Here is a 20,145-nt window from a genome sequence, read left to right on the forward strand (position 1 = left end):
CTAAGGAAGCCAAGAACAGTGGCTTAACGGTCGCTAGCGAGCCGTCTGACGGCACGCACAAGGGAGGCGTCGAGGCATTAGTGCTGCGAACATTGCTACGCGTCGCGTAAGTAGAAGCACACATACATGCCCGGGAGAGGCTTCGGCCTGTTATTGACCGATTAAGGTCTGTTCCCAATGCCGCTCGAGAAGATATGACCCTGGCCAGATCGATGTTCGTGGTGTTCTGTCGCATCTCCATTCCAGACCGTCCGTAGTGAAGATTTTGATCCGTACCTCGTTTCCAGTCCATCAGCGGCAAACGCAATTCGCCCGTGTGACTAGCGAATCCTTTCAATGGTACCTACTCGCTCCCCATGTCTTTACTCGGGGACCTTGCGCTCAGGTACGCCAGTCGAGCAGAGGTACCCACTGGTCGCTGGATGGTAATCCCGGCTGGGGCTCTTCCCAACATTGAAGTCTACAACATCGTCGATGTCCATCAAGACTGGCGCCAACAGTGTCATAGTGAGCCTTGACTGGCGCGCATCCCCAGAGGAGAATAACCACTAGTCATCGCAAGTGATCGAGTCTAGCTTTGGCGAGTAAAGAGTATCCTGGTCTGATTCGGGAGATCGGCCCAGTCTTACTGAATGTGACCATCCAGCTCACCAGCTTGGACTTTATTGCAGCGGATAAATCTCACTGACGGCTAGACCGAATCCCATGGACCTTTCCTCAGGTCTCGAAGCTTTCGCAATGTCTCTTGTAAGCTGAGTTCAGGTCGATCTCCGGTCACTTGTAGAAACCTGTTGTGCATGTCGTATCGCCTCATCGAATCATTGCGGCGAGCCCTGAACCCTCACCCAGCCTACAGGCCAATACTGGCAACAATTGGATGGAGACCGCGGAACATGTCTTAGCTAAGTTTAGGTAGCGTGCGAATTAGATCGACACCTCGCATGGATGTTCAACGTGTTCAGGGCGTGGTAAGGGAGGGATCGGACAGTCGGCTCGCTTCTGGAACAATCAATCATTTTCGTCTCGCGCGAGATATGAGCACAGCTGACCAAAGATAGATATATCTTCGTTGGCACTTGGACCGAGTCTAGCGGCAAAGATCTGAGATGCCTATTCCCATGGTCGAATTTGTTTTCCCCGCATGCATGTGGGGGAACACAAGGTGGCTGTAGTCGGGCCGAATCACGATTTACGGTGCTGTACTCCTCCGTCCTTGGCTGACAGATAGCAACCAACCAATATTGCTTGTCTGCTATGCTACTTGTGAGGAGTGCAAGCAGCGCATGTGACGCGAGATTCTTGGCCGCCACTTTGGAAACCTCTTCCTTTTCCATATCGCGGCCCCTGCCTATGGATCGGCAAGCACGAATCGCAGTTCGGATCGCAGTGTTGCACTATTTCTCCCAATCGCCATGTGTTGACACGCTCGCTCCACAGGACCAAGGGCATCCCTGGATGCAATATTAATCCGAAACACAGATGCCAATGCATGGTATGCACACGCAAAGGCGTCTCCCGGGCCGCGGATCGGTTACCATGGCATCGGGTTCAGAGGAGGTTCCAATTGCGGTACCACTGTACACTCCTTGGGAGTCGGGAGGGAGGCAGGCGAAATAGCCCACTGTCTGGGGCCAGCAGAGCGAGATGTGGCGATTCGATACTGCCCTGGAATGGAATGCCAAACATGAACATTGGCAGTCGCTGGGAGAAGGCTTCAAATGAGGTGTCGATAACTCCCAGAATTGGCTCTACCTGATGGCATATTGAGCAAGATTCGTGGTTGTAGTGTGCATCGGGAAGGCAATGGGCTCCCTGGGCAACGTCTCCAATCACTAATAGTCACCAACCTTGACACTCATTGTCACTTCTCTGCCAGCCACTGAGTGACAAGTAAGGGGTTCGTTATGTAGACGGGATAGTGCCGTGCCATGATCTAGACCGCCTTTCAAAATCACCTGGAAATGGATTTTGCTCCTTGCTTTCAGCTTTTCGAGCTGCGAGAGGGTGACCCTAGAGCACTGGCTGCTGGCAAATTAATGTCTCCTCGAGCCAGTTGAGTCACTAACTTGCCACCGTCGGGGTTGTTTATCCGTGGACAGACAGACACACTTGCCGCAGCCCACCCACCTGAGGGTTTTGGATGGCAGCTGTATCTGGGCCTCTTCAAGGATAGCACCAGTACTCAGCGAAGTTGATCCTAATATCGGCCGAGCTAGTGGTGTAAGTTTTCATGCCCAATGTGGTAGTATTGCGCAGTAAGTTTCGTTATCACGAAGAGTTCCAACCTAGCACCGGATAATGAGCCGAGGTTCTGACCGTTCTGCAGCCTCCATAAAGTATCCAACAGCATAGCATTTTTCGAAATTGTCAAAGATGAATTGCATTCATAGCATTTGAGTCCCCCACTCTGAAATTAACACTGGTATCAATAACTTCAGAGATGTCAGGACTTCAAATCACAAATCGAAGACCTTGCCGAACATCGTTCATTTGACCCAGCAATATCTGAATACACCGTCTACCAAGTCACTGACAATCAGGCGGTCAATCTTCAGTAATTAGCATTCCTCAAAAGTTTCAGTATATGGTTCAAGCGTCATTCTTGGCGTCTAGACACTACTGGTTGTTTACCACAGTACGAGGCCGAATATGACTGTGGCATGTTATGCATTACATGCATAATGCAATCTACAAGCCACCCGAATCGCCAGTCTAAGCTGAACTTTTCTGTAGCCTCTTCTCGTCTCTCATATCTATGAAATCAGGGAATGGTCAATCATTAGTCCTCATTGTCCTTGCAATAGGTGTCTCGCCCTCCGAACTTGTGATGTAGTCGTCCGGCCGATGGGCCTTAATTAACTTTAAAGGCTGTATCAGGAATCCCTTTCTAAGCAACTTCTAAACAGCTCATACCAAGAGATTGCGGTCCTGGAGTAGTCTTCTTTTCTCCAAAATGCTGCGTCCATGTCCCCAATTGCATTCTGCAACCCTAGATATCTCACCAATAAGGGTAAACGAGCCGCAGATAGCCAGGAGGAGTTGATGAATATGAGCACGGGAGTGCCTTACCCTGCTGGTCTCACAACAATCTGTATATTCAGTTCATCCTAGATCCGAATTGAAACCCTATACAAACCAAAACGGCGCTATGATTGTCTGGGGCAGAACTGAATTATTAAAGATAAGAGTAGAGTCTTTAGCACTTCCTTCTACGGTAAAGAATAAACCTATTATGCGCCTAAAACTAATCCCTACGTTGAATTTAACACTACTCTATCATAAAACTGGCGTCCCACAGCTCCCTGTCGTCGTTGTTGATACCCTAGCATGGACAATCAAATATGGTGTCTCGCCGCTCCCGCAATTCGGGAACGGGATAGAGGGTGTTGTGAATGAGCTAACACCCAAACCGCTGAACGTATTACCGTACGTATACTGGCCTGGTGCACATTTGTCTATGGGCAGACAGTTGAGATCGACGTGGATCTCAGTGGCCGTATAGGGAGCAGATAGGCTGTACGTCACCATGACAGACCCACCCGTCTCTACGGCGGACCAGGTGCCCACGTTGATCGCCTTGGATATGTCGTTTCCCCCTGCGCCGACGTACAAAATGCCGCTGATGCCTGTCTGGAGGTCGACCTCGGACGGCGTCTCGTACCAGCCCCATCTCTTGCAACCCTGCCCACTCTGGGTATTAAGGGTGTGGCTATGTATCGAGTCTTGATAGCCAAAGGCCGTGCCGACATCACAGCTTGAAGGGGTTGGTGAGCTCGAGGACGTGCTACTAGTAGAGGACGTGCTACTAGTAGAGGACGTGCTACTAGTGGAGGACGTGCTGCTAGTAGAGGACTCGCTGCTAGTAGAAGAAGTGCTGCTAGTAGAGGAAGTGCTACTAGTAGAGGTGCTGGAGGATGTGCTAGTCGTGCTGGAGCTTGGGCAAGGGACGTTGCACTTGGTACAGCGGTATGACATCTCGGCGTAGATGCACGAGGTGCAGTAACTCTGACAAGCCGCACTAGAATAGTTGGTACAGGGGTACTGCTGTTGGAAGGCGTATGTCCCCGCCGAGTTCGTCACGTAGCCGGAAAAGGCTACGTAGAAATCGAGAGCCTGCCTCGAGCCGAGGGGGCACAGTGCGTTGAACAGTACGGCAGCATCGGTAGTGTCCTTTCCGGTCAGGACAGAGAAGGGGATAATGCATGTTGCGGTGCCATCCGCGTTAATGACGCACTTGTATGTCGGCGTCACGTCGGTCGGGGGAGGATTGAATGAGGGCCCAAATCCCACGCCCTGAGGCGCCAGGAACACCCCGGCGGTCGAGTAGGTATATCCAATAGGGGCCTTGGAGAAATTTAAGAAGAGGTTCAGACCTTGGAAATCCAATGTCACTGTCCACTTTTGAGAACAGTCCGGCGGGCTACCAAGGCAGAGGTTGTAGGTCCGGTCGGCGTGCCATTTGCCGATAGGTCCGTCGTTAAAGGTCGTCTTGTCGGGCGCGGGAATGCCATATAGAGAGCAATTGTTGCAGACATCGTAGCTCCATCGTCGATCGAGAACTTGAACATGGGCAGCACGCGGTGAAGCCGTTACTAACGTCACACCAATGACAGTAAGGAGAATGGCGACTAGTTTATTAAAGTGTGTCATGGTTCCGAACGAATTCTGTGAGATTGTTATCCAGCGAGTTTCCAGAAGGGCGAGATATGAAAAGAAGAGCTTGTAACATTGAAATTCAATGTGGTAGGCCGGTATATATACATATATATGCATCTTTAATCATATCATCAGTTTTCTTTTTTTGCAGTATCTATTGGGAATAAGTTTGCCACGTAAATTTAAATACTGACACTATTGATGTGTGGCTTCAGCCTCATTGACAACCTGATTGACAAGGAGGGCTTGGGCAAATGAGGCACTATCTAAGAGAGAGAACAAAAGTGGTGGCATATGATACTATCATGACTTCATGCTAGTAGTCCCTAGAATTCCGAGGTAAACTTAGCTGCCACATCTACGTCTCATTAAACTAGCTTGGTCTGGAGTACTATTGAAACCTTAAATTTTAGAATAAATGCCACTGGGGTTAAGCGTACGTAGTAGCGGCTAGTTCCGTGCACATTATTTAGATTGGGTCTTCGGGAAGAACCAATGTCAATGCTGACACAGAAAAGGGGATACGCTGTCACTTGCTTATTTTATCTTACATCATCTACATACGCCAACAAGTCCCTGCGATCGTCCACGACCCTGGCGTATTCTAGCAACAGTCGCCAGACGTACAATTTCATATCTTCTCTTCGGTAAACTTTGGCCGCCCACTGCGCCCCTTCCAGAGCGATCATCTCCGCTTGTCTATCTCTGCCATCGAGAAAGTAGTCCATGACCCCGTAGATGTCCATGTAGGAGTTGTCAAAGGGTACAAAGTGCAGCCACGGGATGAGCCTGTCGTCGTGCCACTCTGTGTAGATGGTCGCCTTAAGGGGGAGGCTGGTTGATAGCAGGAAAGCCCGCCATCTTGCGCTGAATGAGTTCCCATCCACGTCGGGTAGGTACTTGTACTTGTACTGTTGCTTCATCGGCTTGCTGGCTTGCACACTCATGAAAGGTGACGTGTACGGGCACAACCCCTTCTTCCTGTCCTTCTTGCTGATGTCGGCGAAGCACTCCAGGTTCATGAACGCCACATCGGAAAAGTTGGCGAGCCAGTGTCCCAGCTGACCTTGCTTTTCTTTCATGGTCGGGTATTGATCCATTGTGGGTAGATCGAAAGTCGGTCCTTGCCATGTCTCTCCTGCCTCCATAGCCGTTACCGTTGACCCGTTCATCATCTGTACCCAGCGATGACGGTGGAAATGCCACCAGTTATCAATTTTGTTCCGACCTCCCGAGGCCGTTCCTCGCCAAACCAAGCCGTCCTTCTTCTTTGGCCATTCTGGCCCATGCCCTTGTCCGCCGTTGTAGAATTCGCGCTCCGAGAGATACATGGCACCAGGGATCAGCAACTCATTGTTCTGTGGCAGCTTGGATCCTCCAAACATCGGAAATAAGGCGTGTAGCGTCGACATGCTAACGCTTTCTACAAATGTGCCGTGCATGCCGCGTAGATGAGGTTGCAGGCATGGATCACGGGCTTGGGTGACATTGTGAATGAAGCCCTTATACATGTAAGGCATAACGCCATGAGGATACTCCACGGGGCCATCGAACGTCTCCAGCGCCGTGATATTTCTGCCAGGGCTATCCGGGGGGCAAGCTTGACGTAGGTGGTCCCAATATTGATTTGCGCCGCTTGTAATCCAGTCAGGATTGGTAATCTCTCTGTTATTTGTTTCCACATCTTGCAGGCCGCTGTATCTGGATATCGTGTCTTTGGGGTCGGTGAGTCGCCGCCCCTGAAGCTCCTTCTGGACATACTCGCCTAACTGTTCCCACGGGACTAATAGTCGCGTTTCATCCATCACGTTGACGACCATATCTAAGTCTGGAAGATATGGCGACATCTCTCGTATTAAGCCATGCCACAACTGTATCCAGGGTTGGCGGTTCGGGTCATCGGTCTCGAAGGTCGCCGTGCGGTTTCGCACTCGAATCACCTGGGGCTGTGAATGTGCCTGGCGGCGCAGTGTCCGTGGGTCAAGCGCCCAGAACGGATTTATGTCGTCGTGTATCCTGTCGAAGAACTCCTCCACGATGACCGCCTGATCACGCTGCGCATGCTCGAACCAAACATCGAAGCCCGGCGGCGGGTGGCGACCACGACGTTCTCGATAATTAGCCGCCGCTTCTTCGACGGTGAACGACCGCTTCGCTAGCAGGGTGTGTAAGTGATGGTAGGCATCGCGGATGAGTCGATCTATAGGGTGTGGCGTGAAATTTGGTTCCGTTGCTGTGTCTCGATGCCCGCCAGCCCAGCCTGGCAGGTTGGCAGTCCATGTCCGACCTCCTTCTGAGAAGCCATGACGAAGTAGTAACGCCAAAGAAAGGATGAAAAAGACAAGAAAGAACAAGGAACGTGACCGGCGACTACTGAAGATCTTTGTCGGGAATCTGATCGCAAGTGGCTGCATATCGACGCATGGCCAGTCCACAAGACAGACAACGTTGGCCTCGAGGGAGGCGAAGGAGGACCAAACGGGGCCAGAAAAATGTGCATGCGCGAGGGTCAGGCGTTTTTCTATTTTCCTTGCGAGGAAGAAGAAGGATGGGAGCTCTGCTTGCCGACAAAACCAGCCAATGCCATGTGCACTTGTAAATTTGCAGCGTGGGTCCATTAATTCTGTTGCCTACAGATTGCTGACGAGCCGCCATCCGCTTTCAAAACATCATGGCATTGACCTTGCCATACATGGAAGCATTGCGGGTCATCCTTTGGCAACGGCCCTCTCAACAGGCAAGACGCCATTCGACATTGCGCCGGGTCTGTCCTCTAGTGCTGACCTGTCATTCTTTGGATCCCGAGATCCCCTACATGAATCCTCCAGCCTTACTTCGTACTTCCCTAGTTACAAGATTGGGATCTGAACCCTGTCGCTTTGATTGCCAACGGAAGATGACTGCTAAGCGTGCGCCTCTGTAAGGCTCAGTGCTTCAAACGCCCATGTGCTCGCAATGCATGTGTTGATTAACCTTAAGATTGTGGATACCCGGCACCTACGAACTAGGCCGGCCAGGGACATCTAAAAGCTAAAAGCAAGCAATGCTCGCTGTGCACAACAGACGCACGCATTGGGCCAGATTTGCTCAAACCCCCCTAGCCCCTAGGGTAGCACAGGTATCCTCCAGGGAGCCAGCCACCCAATCCAAACCCTGGTCATGCTCCATGGCTGGCCAAGCCACTAAAGCGGTTAAGGTTGCTTCCCATGGACCTCCCAGTCATTAACGCGACCCAACGCGGGGGAGCTGATTCAAGCTTGTTTCCAGTCGCGATCCAAACTCTGCGATCGGGACACATGCCTGGCTGTGTCGCCTCCTCGATGCACAGCGGTACTTCCCCGACGCGCGATTCTTTGTCGCCAGCACTACGGCGCATTCTCGTCGGAAATGATCACGCTACCTAGGCCCGGTCCCCTCATCTCCCTCCTCCTCGCCGCGGGCACCATCGTGCTACTACTCTACAGCAGCCGTGGCAGGGGCGATGTCCTGAGCCCAGTGCCGCCTTTTGCAGGCGACTTGCGTCCGCATGACGGTTCTTTTCGCTGGTCCGAAGTTCCTCTCCAGTATCCGATCGCCAGACAGTCGATGAGAGCAGTGCCCACGGCTGCCCCGCGAGCGATACCAAGGATACAGCACCAGTTTGGCAAGGAGCAGCCCGCAGCCCGGGCCACACGGCTGGCACGACGGGAAGCGGTCAAGGGCAATTTCACGCATGCTTGGCAGGGTTACAAGCAGCACGCATGGATGAGAGACGAGGTCAAGCCACTGTCCGGGGGTGGACAGGATACCTTTGGCGGCTGGGCCGCAACGTTGGTAGATGCACTCGGTATGAGATGACGGCTCCTGGCGCGACGTCACCTGCAATGTGTGCTAACCCCCGTAGATACCCTCTGGCTCATGGGTCTGCACGATGACTTTGACCAAGCTGTCAAAGCCGTTGGTCAAATCGACTTCTCCGACAGCAACCACGAGGAGATCAACGTATTCGAGACCACGATCCGCTACCTCGGAGGCTTCTTGGCCGCGTACGACTTGTCGAAAGGGAAATATCCGAATCTCCTTCGGAAAGCTGTCGAGCTCGGTGACATGCTGTATGTCGCCTTTGACACGCCGAATCATATGCCAGTCACTCGATGGAAGTTCAAGCAGTCAAAGACTGGCGCTAAGCTCGTCGCTTCTGAAAGCATATTGATAGCCGAGCTGGGGTCCTTGACGCTCGAGTTTACACGACTGAGCCAACTTTCTGGAGACCCCAAGTACTTCGATGCGGTACAGCGGGTCATGGATGCTTGCGCAGACGCACAAGACCGGACAAAGATTCCGGGTCTCTGGCCCGTTGCAGTCAATGCAAAGACAATGGACCTGACCAGCTATGGTGGCTTTACCATTGGCGGAATGGCTGACTCTACATATGAATATCTCCCAAAGGTAGTCCTCGAAGCTTGCCAAGGCCAAGCACATGAATCTAACGAGAGTACAGCAATATCTTCTCCTCGGCGGAGCTTCGCAGCAGTACCGGGATATGTACGTCAAGGCACTTGCTGCTATGAAGCGGAACATATTCTATCGGCCACGAACCGAGGCTGGCCTGGACATTCTTCTGCCCGGCGACGTCTCGTCTGACGGCAAGACACATCCTTCTCTTTTGGAGACTGAACCAAAAGCCCAGCACCTGGGCTGTTTTGCTGGCGGAATGGTCGGCCTCGCGGCTCGCGCGTTTGACCTGCCCAACGACCTCCTAGTAGCACGCCAGTTGGTCGAGGGTTGTCTCTGGGGATACGAGAACAGCCCGTCTGGCATGATGCCCGAGATCATTCGAACGACCAAGTGTCCGTCAACGGGCGGCTGTGAGTGGGACCAGGCTGCGTGGCACAATGAAGTTGCCGCGGCACATGAGCGATCCTCTGGTGGCGAGCAAATCGCTCTGGAGAGGAGGTTAAAGCCTGGCTTCACCAAGGTCCATGACGGACGCTACATCCTGCGGCCCGAGGCGATCGAGAGTATTTTCATTCTATACCGGCTGACGGGCGACACCACCCTGATGGACCGGGCCTGGGCCATGTTTGAAACCATCGCGAAGGCCACGACTACCGACATTGCGCACGCTGCGTTGGATGACTGTACCAAGGAACACCCAGAGACCACCCGAGCCGATCGCATGGAGAGCTTCTGGTTGGCAGAGACGCTAAAGTACTTTTACCTGATTTTTGATTCACCGGACGTTATGAGCTTGGATGAGTACGTTCTCAACACGGAGGCTCACCCTCTGCGTCGTCCACAATAATCTGTATGGAGGATGATGGCGTGGCGACGTTTGTATTAGAACGGGGATGGGTTGAATAAATGCCTTAGTCAAGTGCAGCTAGATTGCTCAACAAGAAGCCGGTTCAACAGACAAAATGGGTATAGATTGTCGATGAAGAGAAACACATTGTGCCGAGTGTTGTCTCTCCACGTGCTTCAGCCTGCCTGTTTGACATCAACAGCTTCTGCATTTCCACGTCTTGGGCCTAGTTCAGATCAAGTTGATTGACATATCTTATGCCAGCATAAGGAAAACCCCTCCCCCAAGATTTGGACCAGCCAAGTATCGCAATCCCGGTATTTCTTCGCGCATTCCTCGTAGCAAGTTCTCTGGTATCGCGGTACATCTGCGAAATCGCTCAGACAATCCTGATGACTTCCTTCAGAGGATATCTCTGGACCTCGTCATCTGGTCGAGAGATGAAGCACTCTGCATAATACCATCCATCAGCCTCCAAGCCGGTGGGATCGAGCCCCTTGGCCCGCACAGTAGCCATTGCGCGCTGCTGCTCTTCAGATGATGCGAAACGTCGTTGGCAGAACACTGCATCAGGAATCTTCTCTGTTACCAGACCAGATTCAGAAAGCAGGATGCTGATCTCATCATAAGAGAATATTCGCAATACGAATGCGACCACCCACACCCTCTTTGGATTACTGATGGCTTTCATGATCCGTGAGAATGTGTCAACTCCCACATATCCGACGCCGCCAGTACATGTCAGAAGCCGCACCTCCTTGAGCTCTTGCTGCAATTCCGGGCTCATCTCTTCTATTTCGAGATTTTCAGTGTATCCTGCCGTGAGAAGGCCCGTGCCGACTGCATACTGCACTGCGTTCTGAGCAACATCTAGGCCAGCAATACTAATGTCGTACCGTTTTGGCAAGGAGCTAAAGTACCGCACGTCTGAAGCGATCTGCTCTTCCGCTGCCGGCTGACGTGATGCGGAGCTCGAATGGTCAACCAGTGCTGCGAAACTAATTTCGTAACGCAACAGAGCTGCGTTTACTCCGTAAGAGCAACAAATGTCCAGCACCTTCGGCGGTTTCTCGTCCCCGTCTCTGGACAGCCATTCGACTGCCGCTTGTAGAAATGGGAGAGCATGGTGAGGGACCTGGTAGTCGAGGGACTGCAACTCCTTGAAGAACTGGCGCGGATCGCGCCTGTTGTATATGTGGCTGAAGTCAGCTTTGGGAGAGTCTTTCGCCATCTTGGGGGTGTCTCTTCCGTTGAGATGCGTAGTAGAGCTCTGCCGCCCACCTTCGAGGACGATGGACAGACTTAAATAGCATGACGAGGCATCACACCATGGCCCGCGGACGTTACACTGAAACAATACTTGCTTCTGGTTCCGCTTTCTGGAGGAGATTCGGCAAGGGACCTGATTTGCCCTTATTCTCTTCTCTCCCGCCAAGCCTTCATCGCGTCCCTCCTTGTGCTACTCCGGATGCGAGATATCCTCGAGATGGGAATAGGTACTATGTCCACATCATAGAATTGCGAGCATGTCACCACGTGTGAAATCTTCAAGTTGTACAGAATGAGGGAGGTCACTGCGGACAAGCTTGTGGTAGAACCGAACAATCGATGGGACGTAATAGTACACAACGCTTATCAGAACCTGCCAAGGGGGCACCGGCGTATGTGCGCTCGTTATGGAATCCAACCATACAAAGTTTTGGGGTATCCGACCAGAATTTGGCTCCCAGCGATAAGAAAAGCCGCGAATAACCATGAAGCAGCCGCCAGTTGCATGATCTCCCGGACTCTCCATATGGTTCCGGACCAACACAAGACCATGGCGCGCGGATCAGTCTATGTCATCTGCCCACCGATATGGCCACAACGCGACTGTCCATACGTTTTTTCTTTCGCGTGCGTGTTTTTTTTTTTAACTTTGGCAGAAAATTCTGCAGAGCAAGATGGCCGATTGTGGTCTGTTTAGGGCCAGATCCGTTCACAATGATTAACCCCTGAGCGATGCCCAGCCGGGTTTCCTTCTTAAGCCCTGGTTCGCCCTATTATTGTTTACATTCACCTTTGAGTTTGTCTTTCTCTTTTTCCTCCCCGTTGACCAAAGGTCATATACCCCCTGGGTTGACTGGAGGCGTCTGGTTCATCCGGTCACGGTGTCACCTGGATACATATTTGTGCGCTCACACTTTCGTGTCCATGCGTCTCTCTCACTTCTCGTCAGCCAATCTTGTGGCATTTCTCACGCTTGGTGCTCAAGCCCTGTTTGTCCGGTCCTCGAGGGACGAGCATAGGCAACGTCTTTTAGTCCAACGAAGCGATCGGCTGCCAACTCCGATTCATGGACCACATGGTTTCCCTCCTGACAACACCCATGACAATCCCCCCGCCTCTGGATTCCACCCACCAGAGTTGCCGGAGACTGTATCCTTCTTCCACATCAATGACATGCACGCGCACATTGACGAATGGGTCGGCGGCGCCGAGGTGGATTGCAAGGACACTCACCGCAAGGATGGGCAATGCGTCGGCGGCTCGGCCCGGCTAAAGTCGGCCGTGCACCGACTGCGGTCGGAGAATAAGCACAGCCTGTTCCTTGTCGCTGGTGACGAGACAACTGGAACCTTGTTCTACAGTTATCACGGCCACCCCATCCTCGCCGAAGCCCTGAATGATGTCGGTGTTGACGGCTTCACCCTCGGCAACCACGAGTTCGACGAAGGCACAAAGGGCCTGGCCAAGTTCCTCCCGCTGCTGAATTGCCCCATCCTGGCCGCCAATATCGAGTCCGAGAACGAGGTTGTGAACACCACAGTGGTGCCGTATCATATCTACTGGGAGCAGGGCGTGGCAGTGATCGGAGCCGTCACTGAGACGACCAAGACAGAGTCCCGCCCCGGGAGAGAGACCAAGTTCCACGATGTGGTGTCCACCATCCAGAAGACTGTGGATGAAATCCTTTCAACCACAAATATCACTCGCATCGTTGCGCTGACTCACATCGGCTACGACGAGGACAAGGAGCTGGCCAGGTCCACGACTGGCCTGAGCCTGATCATTGGAGGACACACCGATACGCCACTCGGTCCAATGGTGGGCCGTGACGATGAGCCGCCCGACGGCGAGTACCCTACCATCGAGAAGAATCTTGACGGTGAAAAGGTGTATATCGTAACGGACTTCCACTGGTCGGAGTGGCTGGGGCATGTCGACATGACCTGGGATGAGAGCGGCCAGGTCGTCAAAGTCGTTGGTAAACCCGTGCACCTGGTCCAGTCGTTGCCTCAAGAGCCAAAGTTGAAAGCAAAGGTTCATGAGTGGAGAGAGGCCTTCGCTCCGTGGGCGGCCGAGATCATTGGCCATGCGGACGTGGAGCTGGAGAGCAGTAACTGCAAGAAGGAACCCTGTCTCTTTGGCGAGCTCCTCTCAGAGCAAGTCGCCCTCTTCGCTTCTTTATGACACGTTTTCGAAAGACTAACAGTGTGCGCAGCGCAATGCTTAGCTACAGCCGAAACTGCACAAACGAAGCCGACTTTGCCATCATGAACGGAGGTGGTTGCCGGGCCGACCTCCCCGTCGGCGACATAACCCGCTACGATCTCTACACGTCGTTCCCGTTCAAGAACATTGTTGTCGATGTCAAGCTGACGGGGTCCGAGGTATGGCACCTGATCAATGGCTTCACGACCGGCATTAACCATTGGTCCGGCGAGCCCATCGGCACAACGCCCCAGCTCTCGCGCAACATCAAAGTCATGTATGAGACAGTGCGCAAGGGCAACGATGAGTTTCGTGAGCTGAGAAGCGTCGAGATTGGAGGAGAGCCTCTGGATTTCGAGGCCAATTATACCATCGCCACAACAGATTTCATTGGCGGAACCAGCCAGGGAGACAATTATTTGCCGCCAAGGAAGAACCCTCAGGACCGGGAGCTCCCCAAGAACATCACTGAAGTCTTGGAAGACTACATCCGTGGCCTGAGTCCCGTCAAGATCAACCTTGAGCGTCGAATGGCGGATATCCATGGGTCTTCAAAGCCGAGCCATGCCCATCAGCATGGGGTTTCTATCTTCCTGAGCTTGCTCATGACTGGCTTTGCGATGCTGGTAATGCTCTGTCAATAACTTATATGGGGGTGGGGTATGTTATTCTGTTTCAGGAAGATAAAAGTCATGTTTATTCTAGAGGAGGTCTTTTCTAGCAAGGCGTTGAGGCTTCGGTCAATGAGAAAACATGTTGTTTCGTTGGTCCTATTTTCTACTTGCATAGCCACTGGACGTCAACGCTCTCCATTGGAATATTCACTTTAACCTTGCAAACGTATGCAGCATCAGTGACTTACCATTGCAAGACGCTGGCACAATATTTTCAACGGCATGAAACGAATTGGTCACCGCGAGGAGGTTTTAGTAACTTATAGCTGCACCTACAGCAGCTATGATACGGCTTGACAACGCTATGCGGACCTGCCCAAAACCAAAACCCAAGTGCAAAGTCCCTTGCCATGTTGGACCGCGACATACTGTTGCAGTCCTTCTTGGCCTAGTCGTCGATAATAAAGACTTCGACAGTTCTCGTTTCCGCAAGCGGGCAAGCGAAAGGCTAGTACCTAAGTAGTATTAGAGAAAAACATTCAATTGGACCGGTAACCCGCCGTGATGCGGCACAAGTCCTTCCAAAACTCAATGCGTCATTCAATGCTATGCACTTCATTTGCGCTCCTCTATGAGCTTTCTTGCTTGTTTCTTGTCTCGGAACCTCAATGTTTCGTCGAGGATGATGTTGATATTTATTCGTTGGCATATTGAAAGAAGTTGACATTTCTTGAAACACGACAAGAGGAAATGAGTCCAGAAGCATAGCGAGGGTAAAAGGAAGGAACTAAGGTAACTAGAAAAGAAAGGAAAAAGAAGAACCAAAAGAGAAAAAGGAAAACATCACATATCAGCATGGCAGATTCAAGATCCACTGCCGCCGCAACCAAAGCCCCCGGGCGCCCCAGCTGTCACTGAAGCATGACCCACGCATTTTTTCTGGAAGACGCCAGTGCGGAACTTAGCCGTCCACTCCCTGCCGTCGCTACCTAAACCGTACTGGAAGCTCCATGTCTTTGGCAGCAATGCGCAGCCTTCGAGCTCCCGTTTCAGACGAGCCCCAGAGTCGTCGCTCGCAAATCCATGACCCCACAAGACATACTCGTTGAAGACTGCCTTCCAAGAGCTATCACATTTTGCCTGAATTCCGAGACGTGCCGGCTGCCGGAGCGCCTGGGGCTGGATCAAGTACGCCACGGGACCGACTGTCACCTCGCCACCAGCCTTGTAGTTCGCCGGGTTGCCCTCGGGGTCGTTGCCATCGCAGCCATCGGTAAGCTCGCTGAGAAGGTAATGCACGCAGTCGTCTTTGACGAGCTTGACGTTTAGACCTGGCTTATAGTTGATTGCGATGCTCACATCCTCCAGAGTGCCTTGATGATACCGCCGCATGATTGAGCTGCTGTCTTTGTCCAGCCCTCCTTGAGCTACGGCGTCAGGACAGAAGAGATCCTCGATGATGGACCGAAGGCTCTCTCGTGCAGTATACTTGTTGTCTGCAAGATGAGCACACTTCTTTGTCACGGTCACGGGCGGGTCGGGTGGTGCCGGTGCGTCTGCGACTGGTTCCGGAGAGTTATGAGCTTCGGTAACACCGTTCCAAAGAACACGTATACCTGGCTGGCGAGACCAGCCAGAGTCGGTATTCGTCATTAGATAAGCACGCAGACTCTTGACTAAGTTGCCGTTGCTAGTGTCAAAGGGTACCGTCTCGCGAGACAGCAGGTTTGCGATCTCCCCTGCAACAAGTGGTGTGGCTAGAGAGGCCGAATAAATGTCAGTATAGAGTATGTTACAGTACTTGAAGCAATCATACTCACAGTAAGAAGTTCCCGATCTACCCCTAGATGGTTGGTCGCCTCCGACGGTTAAGCAAGTGACATCTTCGCCCAGTGCATAGGTCGTCAGCTGTGGCCCAGTCTGCGAGAAACCAGATCTGAAGCCTGCGCGGTTGCAGGACCCGACCACAATAAGAGGAAAAGTGTCTCCAGCGAATGCTGCCGGAACGGTGTCAATTCTTTCCCGGCCCGCCTCATTCGCATGATTGCCAGCAGATACGACTACTGGCACATCCATGCTTAACAATCGTCCAACGACCCCAGCCAGGAAACCCATGGCCACGTTGTTCGGGTCGAATTTTGGTCCTTCAAGCGACATGCTCACGACACTCAACTTTGCCCTCTCGGGATGCGATCGAATATCACTAATAACCTCCGCCAACGCTGACATCATCTCCAGTAGCGTGTACTCGCTCAGCCTTACGACGACGAGTGTGGCTGCCTTCGAGGCACCATACAATTGGCCGAGACCCTTGCCGGCAGTGCAAGTGCTGTGAAAAGGGGGGATCGAGATATCCTGGTCGGGTCTCAAGCCTCGCTGTCTGGAGCTTATCGTAGTGACATGCTCTGTTGAGACGTGAGGGAATTCCTAGTGGTAAATTAGAAATGTTAAAGCGAGGTCCTCATGGAGACATACTGCTGCCAAATCACGAAACGCGACTCCGAATTCAAAATGATAGAGGTAGCTTCTAGCACCATTGATACTTTCGAAGACATAGTTTTTAAGTTTCCCAATATCCGGAACAGTGCTACAGTCCGAATGTGTCAGTATCTGGAGGCGACTACATTCACAATCATATTAAAACTCTTCACATACCTTGGTTGGCTGATAGAGACAAGCTCCTCCACAGCATCCTTCTGAACAGCGTAACTGACGTCCCTGTTCTCTACGATTGTTCGAGGATGTACGAGAGCAGGCGAAGATATGGAGGTGGACTCGATCGGAGCGTTAGGATCGACTCCTTTGACTCCTGGATGTTTCGCAACTTCGTCGCGCTGTGCCGACGTGAGGTGCGCTCCCCAAAAGGTGAGTGTTTCTTCCCCTAAAGAAAAGGAATACTTCAACGGATCCGTGTTTGACAAGGCCCTCAGGAGTCCAGTTATCTGGTCACATAGTGCAGCGTCTGCATCGTCGGTCGGAATGATAATCCATTCACTTTTCTCCTCGTTACGTTTCGTTTGCGTCTCTGTTGTAGCTCCATATGATGCTGTCGCCCCTTGAGGCTCAGGATTGCCTGCGGGCAAGTCAAGCTTCGAAATGCTTTTGATCCCGGGGTAACTGGCCAGCAGAGAAACCTGTCCCTGATCGACTTGTACCGTCCACGAAATGAGGTGACCTTGCACATCGGTCCATGGCCTAAGATCTTCGTTGTTGACTGTTGTCTTGACAAACAGCTCAGTGTCGTTGAGGTTGGCGTCAGAGGTCGGGAATATATTGTAGAACCCTTTGCTCGGTGGTGATCGGCTTTGTAATGTATGTAGTTCAATGTCAGCCGAACTGCACAGAGGCAGGAAGAGAAGGGCATGTAGTAGAAAGCACGACAGAAATTCCATTTTCCTTGAGTTGATCAAATCTCTCGGAAATATCGGGCCTTCCCGACAGCATCCAGGTATTGGCTTGCGATATTTTTTGAAACTGAAATAAGGTCAATCCGGACAAGGAGTTCAATGAGCCTATGAATTAAAACACCGCCATTATTCCAGGACGAAGACTCTCTCTAACTTATAATGAATCGTTTCAAAGCTGTGTTTCCCTCCATGATAGGCATGACGGTGATGACCAACATCAATTGCTCTGCCAATTTGGTCCATGGCAAGGGGCATTCTAAAACATGAAACGGATGTGCGTCCGTTGCATACCTTCCGGAGCCTGTGTTGGATCCTTTGCTGGGTTCTTTGTTGCATCCCGTGTTGGAGCTCATGTTGGAGCTCATGTTGGGCTTCGCCATTGATCTCTGCCAGTGTTCCCTTTAATTTTCCTGTCAAAGTATGTAGAGAACAAGAGAGACTAGAAGTACTGATAAGAGGTAAAAATAGTACTCGGAGAGACTAACCCTTCGTGCCCAAATAGCCATGCAATCATGAAACTGGCATTGGTCATTGCCTTCTGAGTAAAGATTAGTCAGTGCATACCTGGCCTCAATATTACTATGGATCTAAGCTCTGTGAGGGTGTGCCGATGGCATTCCGCCCACAATAGTGTGACTGTCTTGAGTGGCTTATTGTCACTCTGATGTAGTTGGCATTCGGTGTGATTTGGCCGCAGCTAAGACGACCTGTTAGGTTGGCTGCACTTTGTTGAATCTCTGGCCATCCAACATGCCTCACTATTATTGGATAATACAGTGATGTTGGATGTTGGTTTTGAACAAAGGGGCAGTGCCAGGCAGTGTGGAGGGGTAGCAGATAATGCAGGCCGGACGACGGGCGATCAATGCCCGATTCAGACCACCGGATGGGAAGCATCTCTTGGAATGGTGTGATGACGTGGAAGGGACACATTCATAGGAATAGCAGGATGGGATTAATGAATAATATGACTTTGCAGGCACCCATTGTTGCAGTATGTTGGCTAAGCTACGTCAGGTTGTAACGAGACCATACTGCCGGCCCACGCCGCATGAACTCGGCAGCACCCTTGGCAGCAGCCGTGACTGGCTCGTCCGAGAGAACCTCTGGAACTCTTCCCATGTGTCTAGCTATGGAATTTTCAAGATGTTGCATGAACTCTCGCTCTACCGCGTCGCCATTCACCAAAATCAGGTCCGGTTTGTCAAAATACGGGAAGAACTTCATGACGATCAGCAAGAAGTCTTCAACATAAGTCCAATAATCCTTCTCGTCGGGATAGTATGCGAGCGCCTCCCGACCTAGCGTGAAGTTCTCAACATGCCGGTACGGAGGCTCCCAAAGATCATGCGCCCCTTGCATTCTCGCCAGAGATACCGTCAGCGCAGTACGACTGTAATGCACACTCAGCGCAGTAATGTCCGGCAGAGTGTTGTGCACCTCCCAGAGGCATTGACTTTCGTTGTACCACGATTTGCAGAGGCCACGTCCGTGGCCTGCATAGACTGAGGATGTTTCCCACACCAATGCATGATGCTCACGTTTCGGCGTCACATAGCGGATCCCAAGATGAATGGCTGCATCTTCCATGTCGTCTTGGTACAGCGCTATGACATGTGAGCAGGTGAAAACGGCCTCGGTGATGACCACCCCAAAGGCTCCCTCCAGTTGGGAACGTAGCTGACGAAGAACAGCAGCAAGGACTCCCACGTCATTAGATGCCGGGAGGCCGGCCGCCTTCAGTGCAGCTCGGGCAGCTTGTCGTGGGATGTCTTCATAATACTCTCCATCGTCGTTATACGGAGGTCTGATTCAAATTAGCAACGCCGTACTCGAAATCAGGATGTGGCAATCTAACGCAATATGTATAGAAGAATCTAGCGACAGTCTCGCCATTACTTCTCTATATTGAGCATTCCCATAGTACACTGTGGTATGTGTCTCCAGCTGCCCGTCAGGATAAGTGAAAATGATTGCCGCGGCACCGTAGGAGCTCTGAAGCGAGAATCCTACACTGAAATTGGAAGCTAAAGTTGCGGCAGTGTTGGATAAGAGAGGGTGCTGCTGGGGGGGAATATTCAGAGATGCTGAGGACAGGCAGACATAGATCGCAAGGAACCATGAAAGAAGGGGGATCATTCTACCGACGTTTGTTAAGTCTGGGTGCGTAGGCATGGTGACAAAGGTAGAATGTTGGAATGTACTCACGTTTGCAGTGGTTAGATCCAGAAATACGTATTTGTAGTTAGGTGAAATTCCTCTCGGTAGTGCCTGAGGCAAGGCACCTATTCCTGTTGGTTTCATCTATATATAGATATGTATTTGTTGGCCTGCAGAGGTAGTCAGGTGTTAGTTCTCATTAATTGCTGGTGACAAGGCATTCTGCCATAGACGCCGGCCCCCAGCTAACACCAATATGCCACCCTCTGTTGGTAAGATGATTCGAGATCGATCACCCCAACTCACCCTCCATGTTGTCCACAAGTGTGTGCTTTAACTTGGAGGCACAATCGTTCCGAGGGGCATGGTGTTAATGTATACAATTTTCTCTTGGCCGAGGATGTTGACATGTTGGGCCGAGTCCATCTTCCACATCAGTATTAGAACAATGCAACGCATAGTTTCTCATAACAGCATGTGTCTGCTGTTCATGATATGCAATCAGGCACACAATCCATCGCAGGTGACTGTTCTCGTGCACTTTCTTCTG

The 20,145-nt window shown here is 51.7% G+C and overlaps 7 protein-coding genes across 7 annotated transcripts; 3 read left to right on the forward strand and 4 right to left on the reverse strand.

The window, feature by feature from the left end:
• Window positions 1–3,276: 3,276 nt before the first annotated feature.
• On the reverse strand, window positions 3,277–4,650 carry E0L32_006686 (uncharacterized protein; the record flags this gene model as incomplete). The annotated part of the gene is made up of 1 exon (XM_031141347.1): window positions 3,277–4,650. The coding sequence occupies one exon, from the start codon at window positions 4,648–4,650 to the stop codon at window positions 3,277–3,279; it is 1,374 nt and encodes a 457-aa protein (XP_030994517.1).
• A 548-nt stretch (window positions 4,651–5,198) lies between these two features.
• Window positions 5,199–7,070, reverse strand: E0L32_006687 (uncharacterized protein; the record flags this gene model as incomplete). Its single annotated transcript, XM_031141348.1, has 1 exon — window positions 5,199–7,070. One exon carries the CDS (start codon window positions 7,068–7,070, stop codon window positions 5,199–5,201), a length of 1,872 nt encoding a protein of 623 aa, XP_030994518.1.
• Window positions 7,071–8,043: 973 nt separating this feature from the next.
• On the forward strand, window positions 8,044–9,940 carry E0L32_006688 (uncharacterized protein; the record flags this gene model as incomplete). Its single annotated transcript, XM_031141349.1, has 3 exons — window positions 8,044–8,482; window positions 8,540–9,084; window positions 9,137–9,940. The coding sequence occupies 3 exons, from the start codon at window positions 8,044–8,046 to the stop codon at window positions 9,938–9,940; spliced, it is 1,788 nt and encodes a 595-aa protein (XP_030994519.1).
• A 379-nt stretch (window positions 9,941–10,319) lies between these two features.
• E0L32_006689 (uncharacterized protein) lies at window positions 10,320–11,171 on the reverse strand (the record flags this gene model as incomplete). The annotated part of the gene is made up of 1 exon (XM_031141350.1): window positions 10,320–11,171. One exon carries the CDS (start codon window positions 11,169–11,171, stop codon window positions 10,320–10,322), a length of 852 nt encoding a protein of 283 aa, XP_030994520.1.
• A 962-nt stretch (window positions 11,172–12,133) lies between these two features.
• E0L32_006690 (uncharacterized protein) lies at window positions 12,134–13,393 on the forward strand (the record flags this gene model as incomplete). Its single annotated transcript, XM_031141351.1, has 1 exon — window positions 12,134–13,393. One exon carries the CDS (start codon window positions 12,134–12,136, stop codon window positions 13,391–13,393), a length of 1,260 nt encoding a protein of 419 aa, XP_030994521.1.
• Window positions 13,394–13,428: 35 nt separating this feature from the next.
• On the forward strand, window positions 13,429–14,058 carry E0L32_006691 (uncharacterized protein; the record flags this gene model as incomplete). The annotated part of the gene is made up of 1 exon (XM_031141352.1): window positions 13,429–14,058. One exon carries the CDS (start codon window positions 13,429–13,431, stop codon window positions 14,056–14,058), a length of 630 nt encoding a protein of 209 aa, XP_030994522.1.
• An 834-nt stretch (window positions 14,059–14,892) lies between these two features.
• On the reverse strand, window positions 14,893–19,610 carry E0L32_006692 (uncharacterized protein; the record flags this gene model as incomplete). Its single annotated transcript, XM_031141353.1, has 8 exons — window positions 14,893–15,785; window positions 15,849–16,455; window positions 16,504–16,615; window positions 16,684–17,331; window positions 17,727–17,834; window positions 17,921–17,973; window positions 18,471–19,242; window positions 19,363–19,610. 8 exons carry the CDS (start codon window positions 19,608–19,610, stop codon window positions 14,893–14,895), a joined length of 3,441 nt encoding a protein of 1,146 aa, XP_030994523.1.
• Window positions 19,611–20,145: the final 535 nt, after the last annotated feature.

The sequence above is a fragment of the Thyridium curvatum genome (genome assembly GCF_004353045.1).
Source record: "Thyridium curvatum strain D216 chromosome Unknown NODE_39_length_367864_cov_79.813791, whole genome shotgun sequence".
Classification (NCBI taxonomy): Eukaryota; Fungi; Ascomycota; class Sordariomycetes; order Thyridiales; family Thyridiaceae; genus Thyridium; species Thyridium curvatum.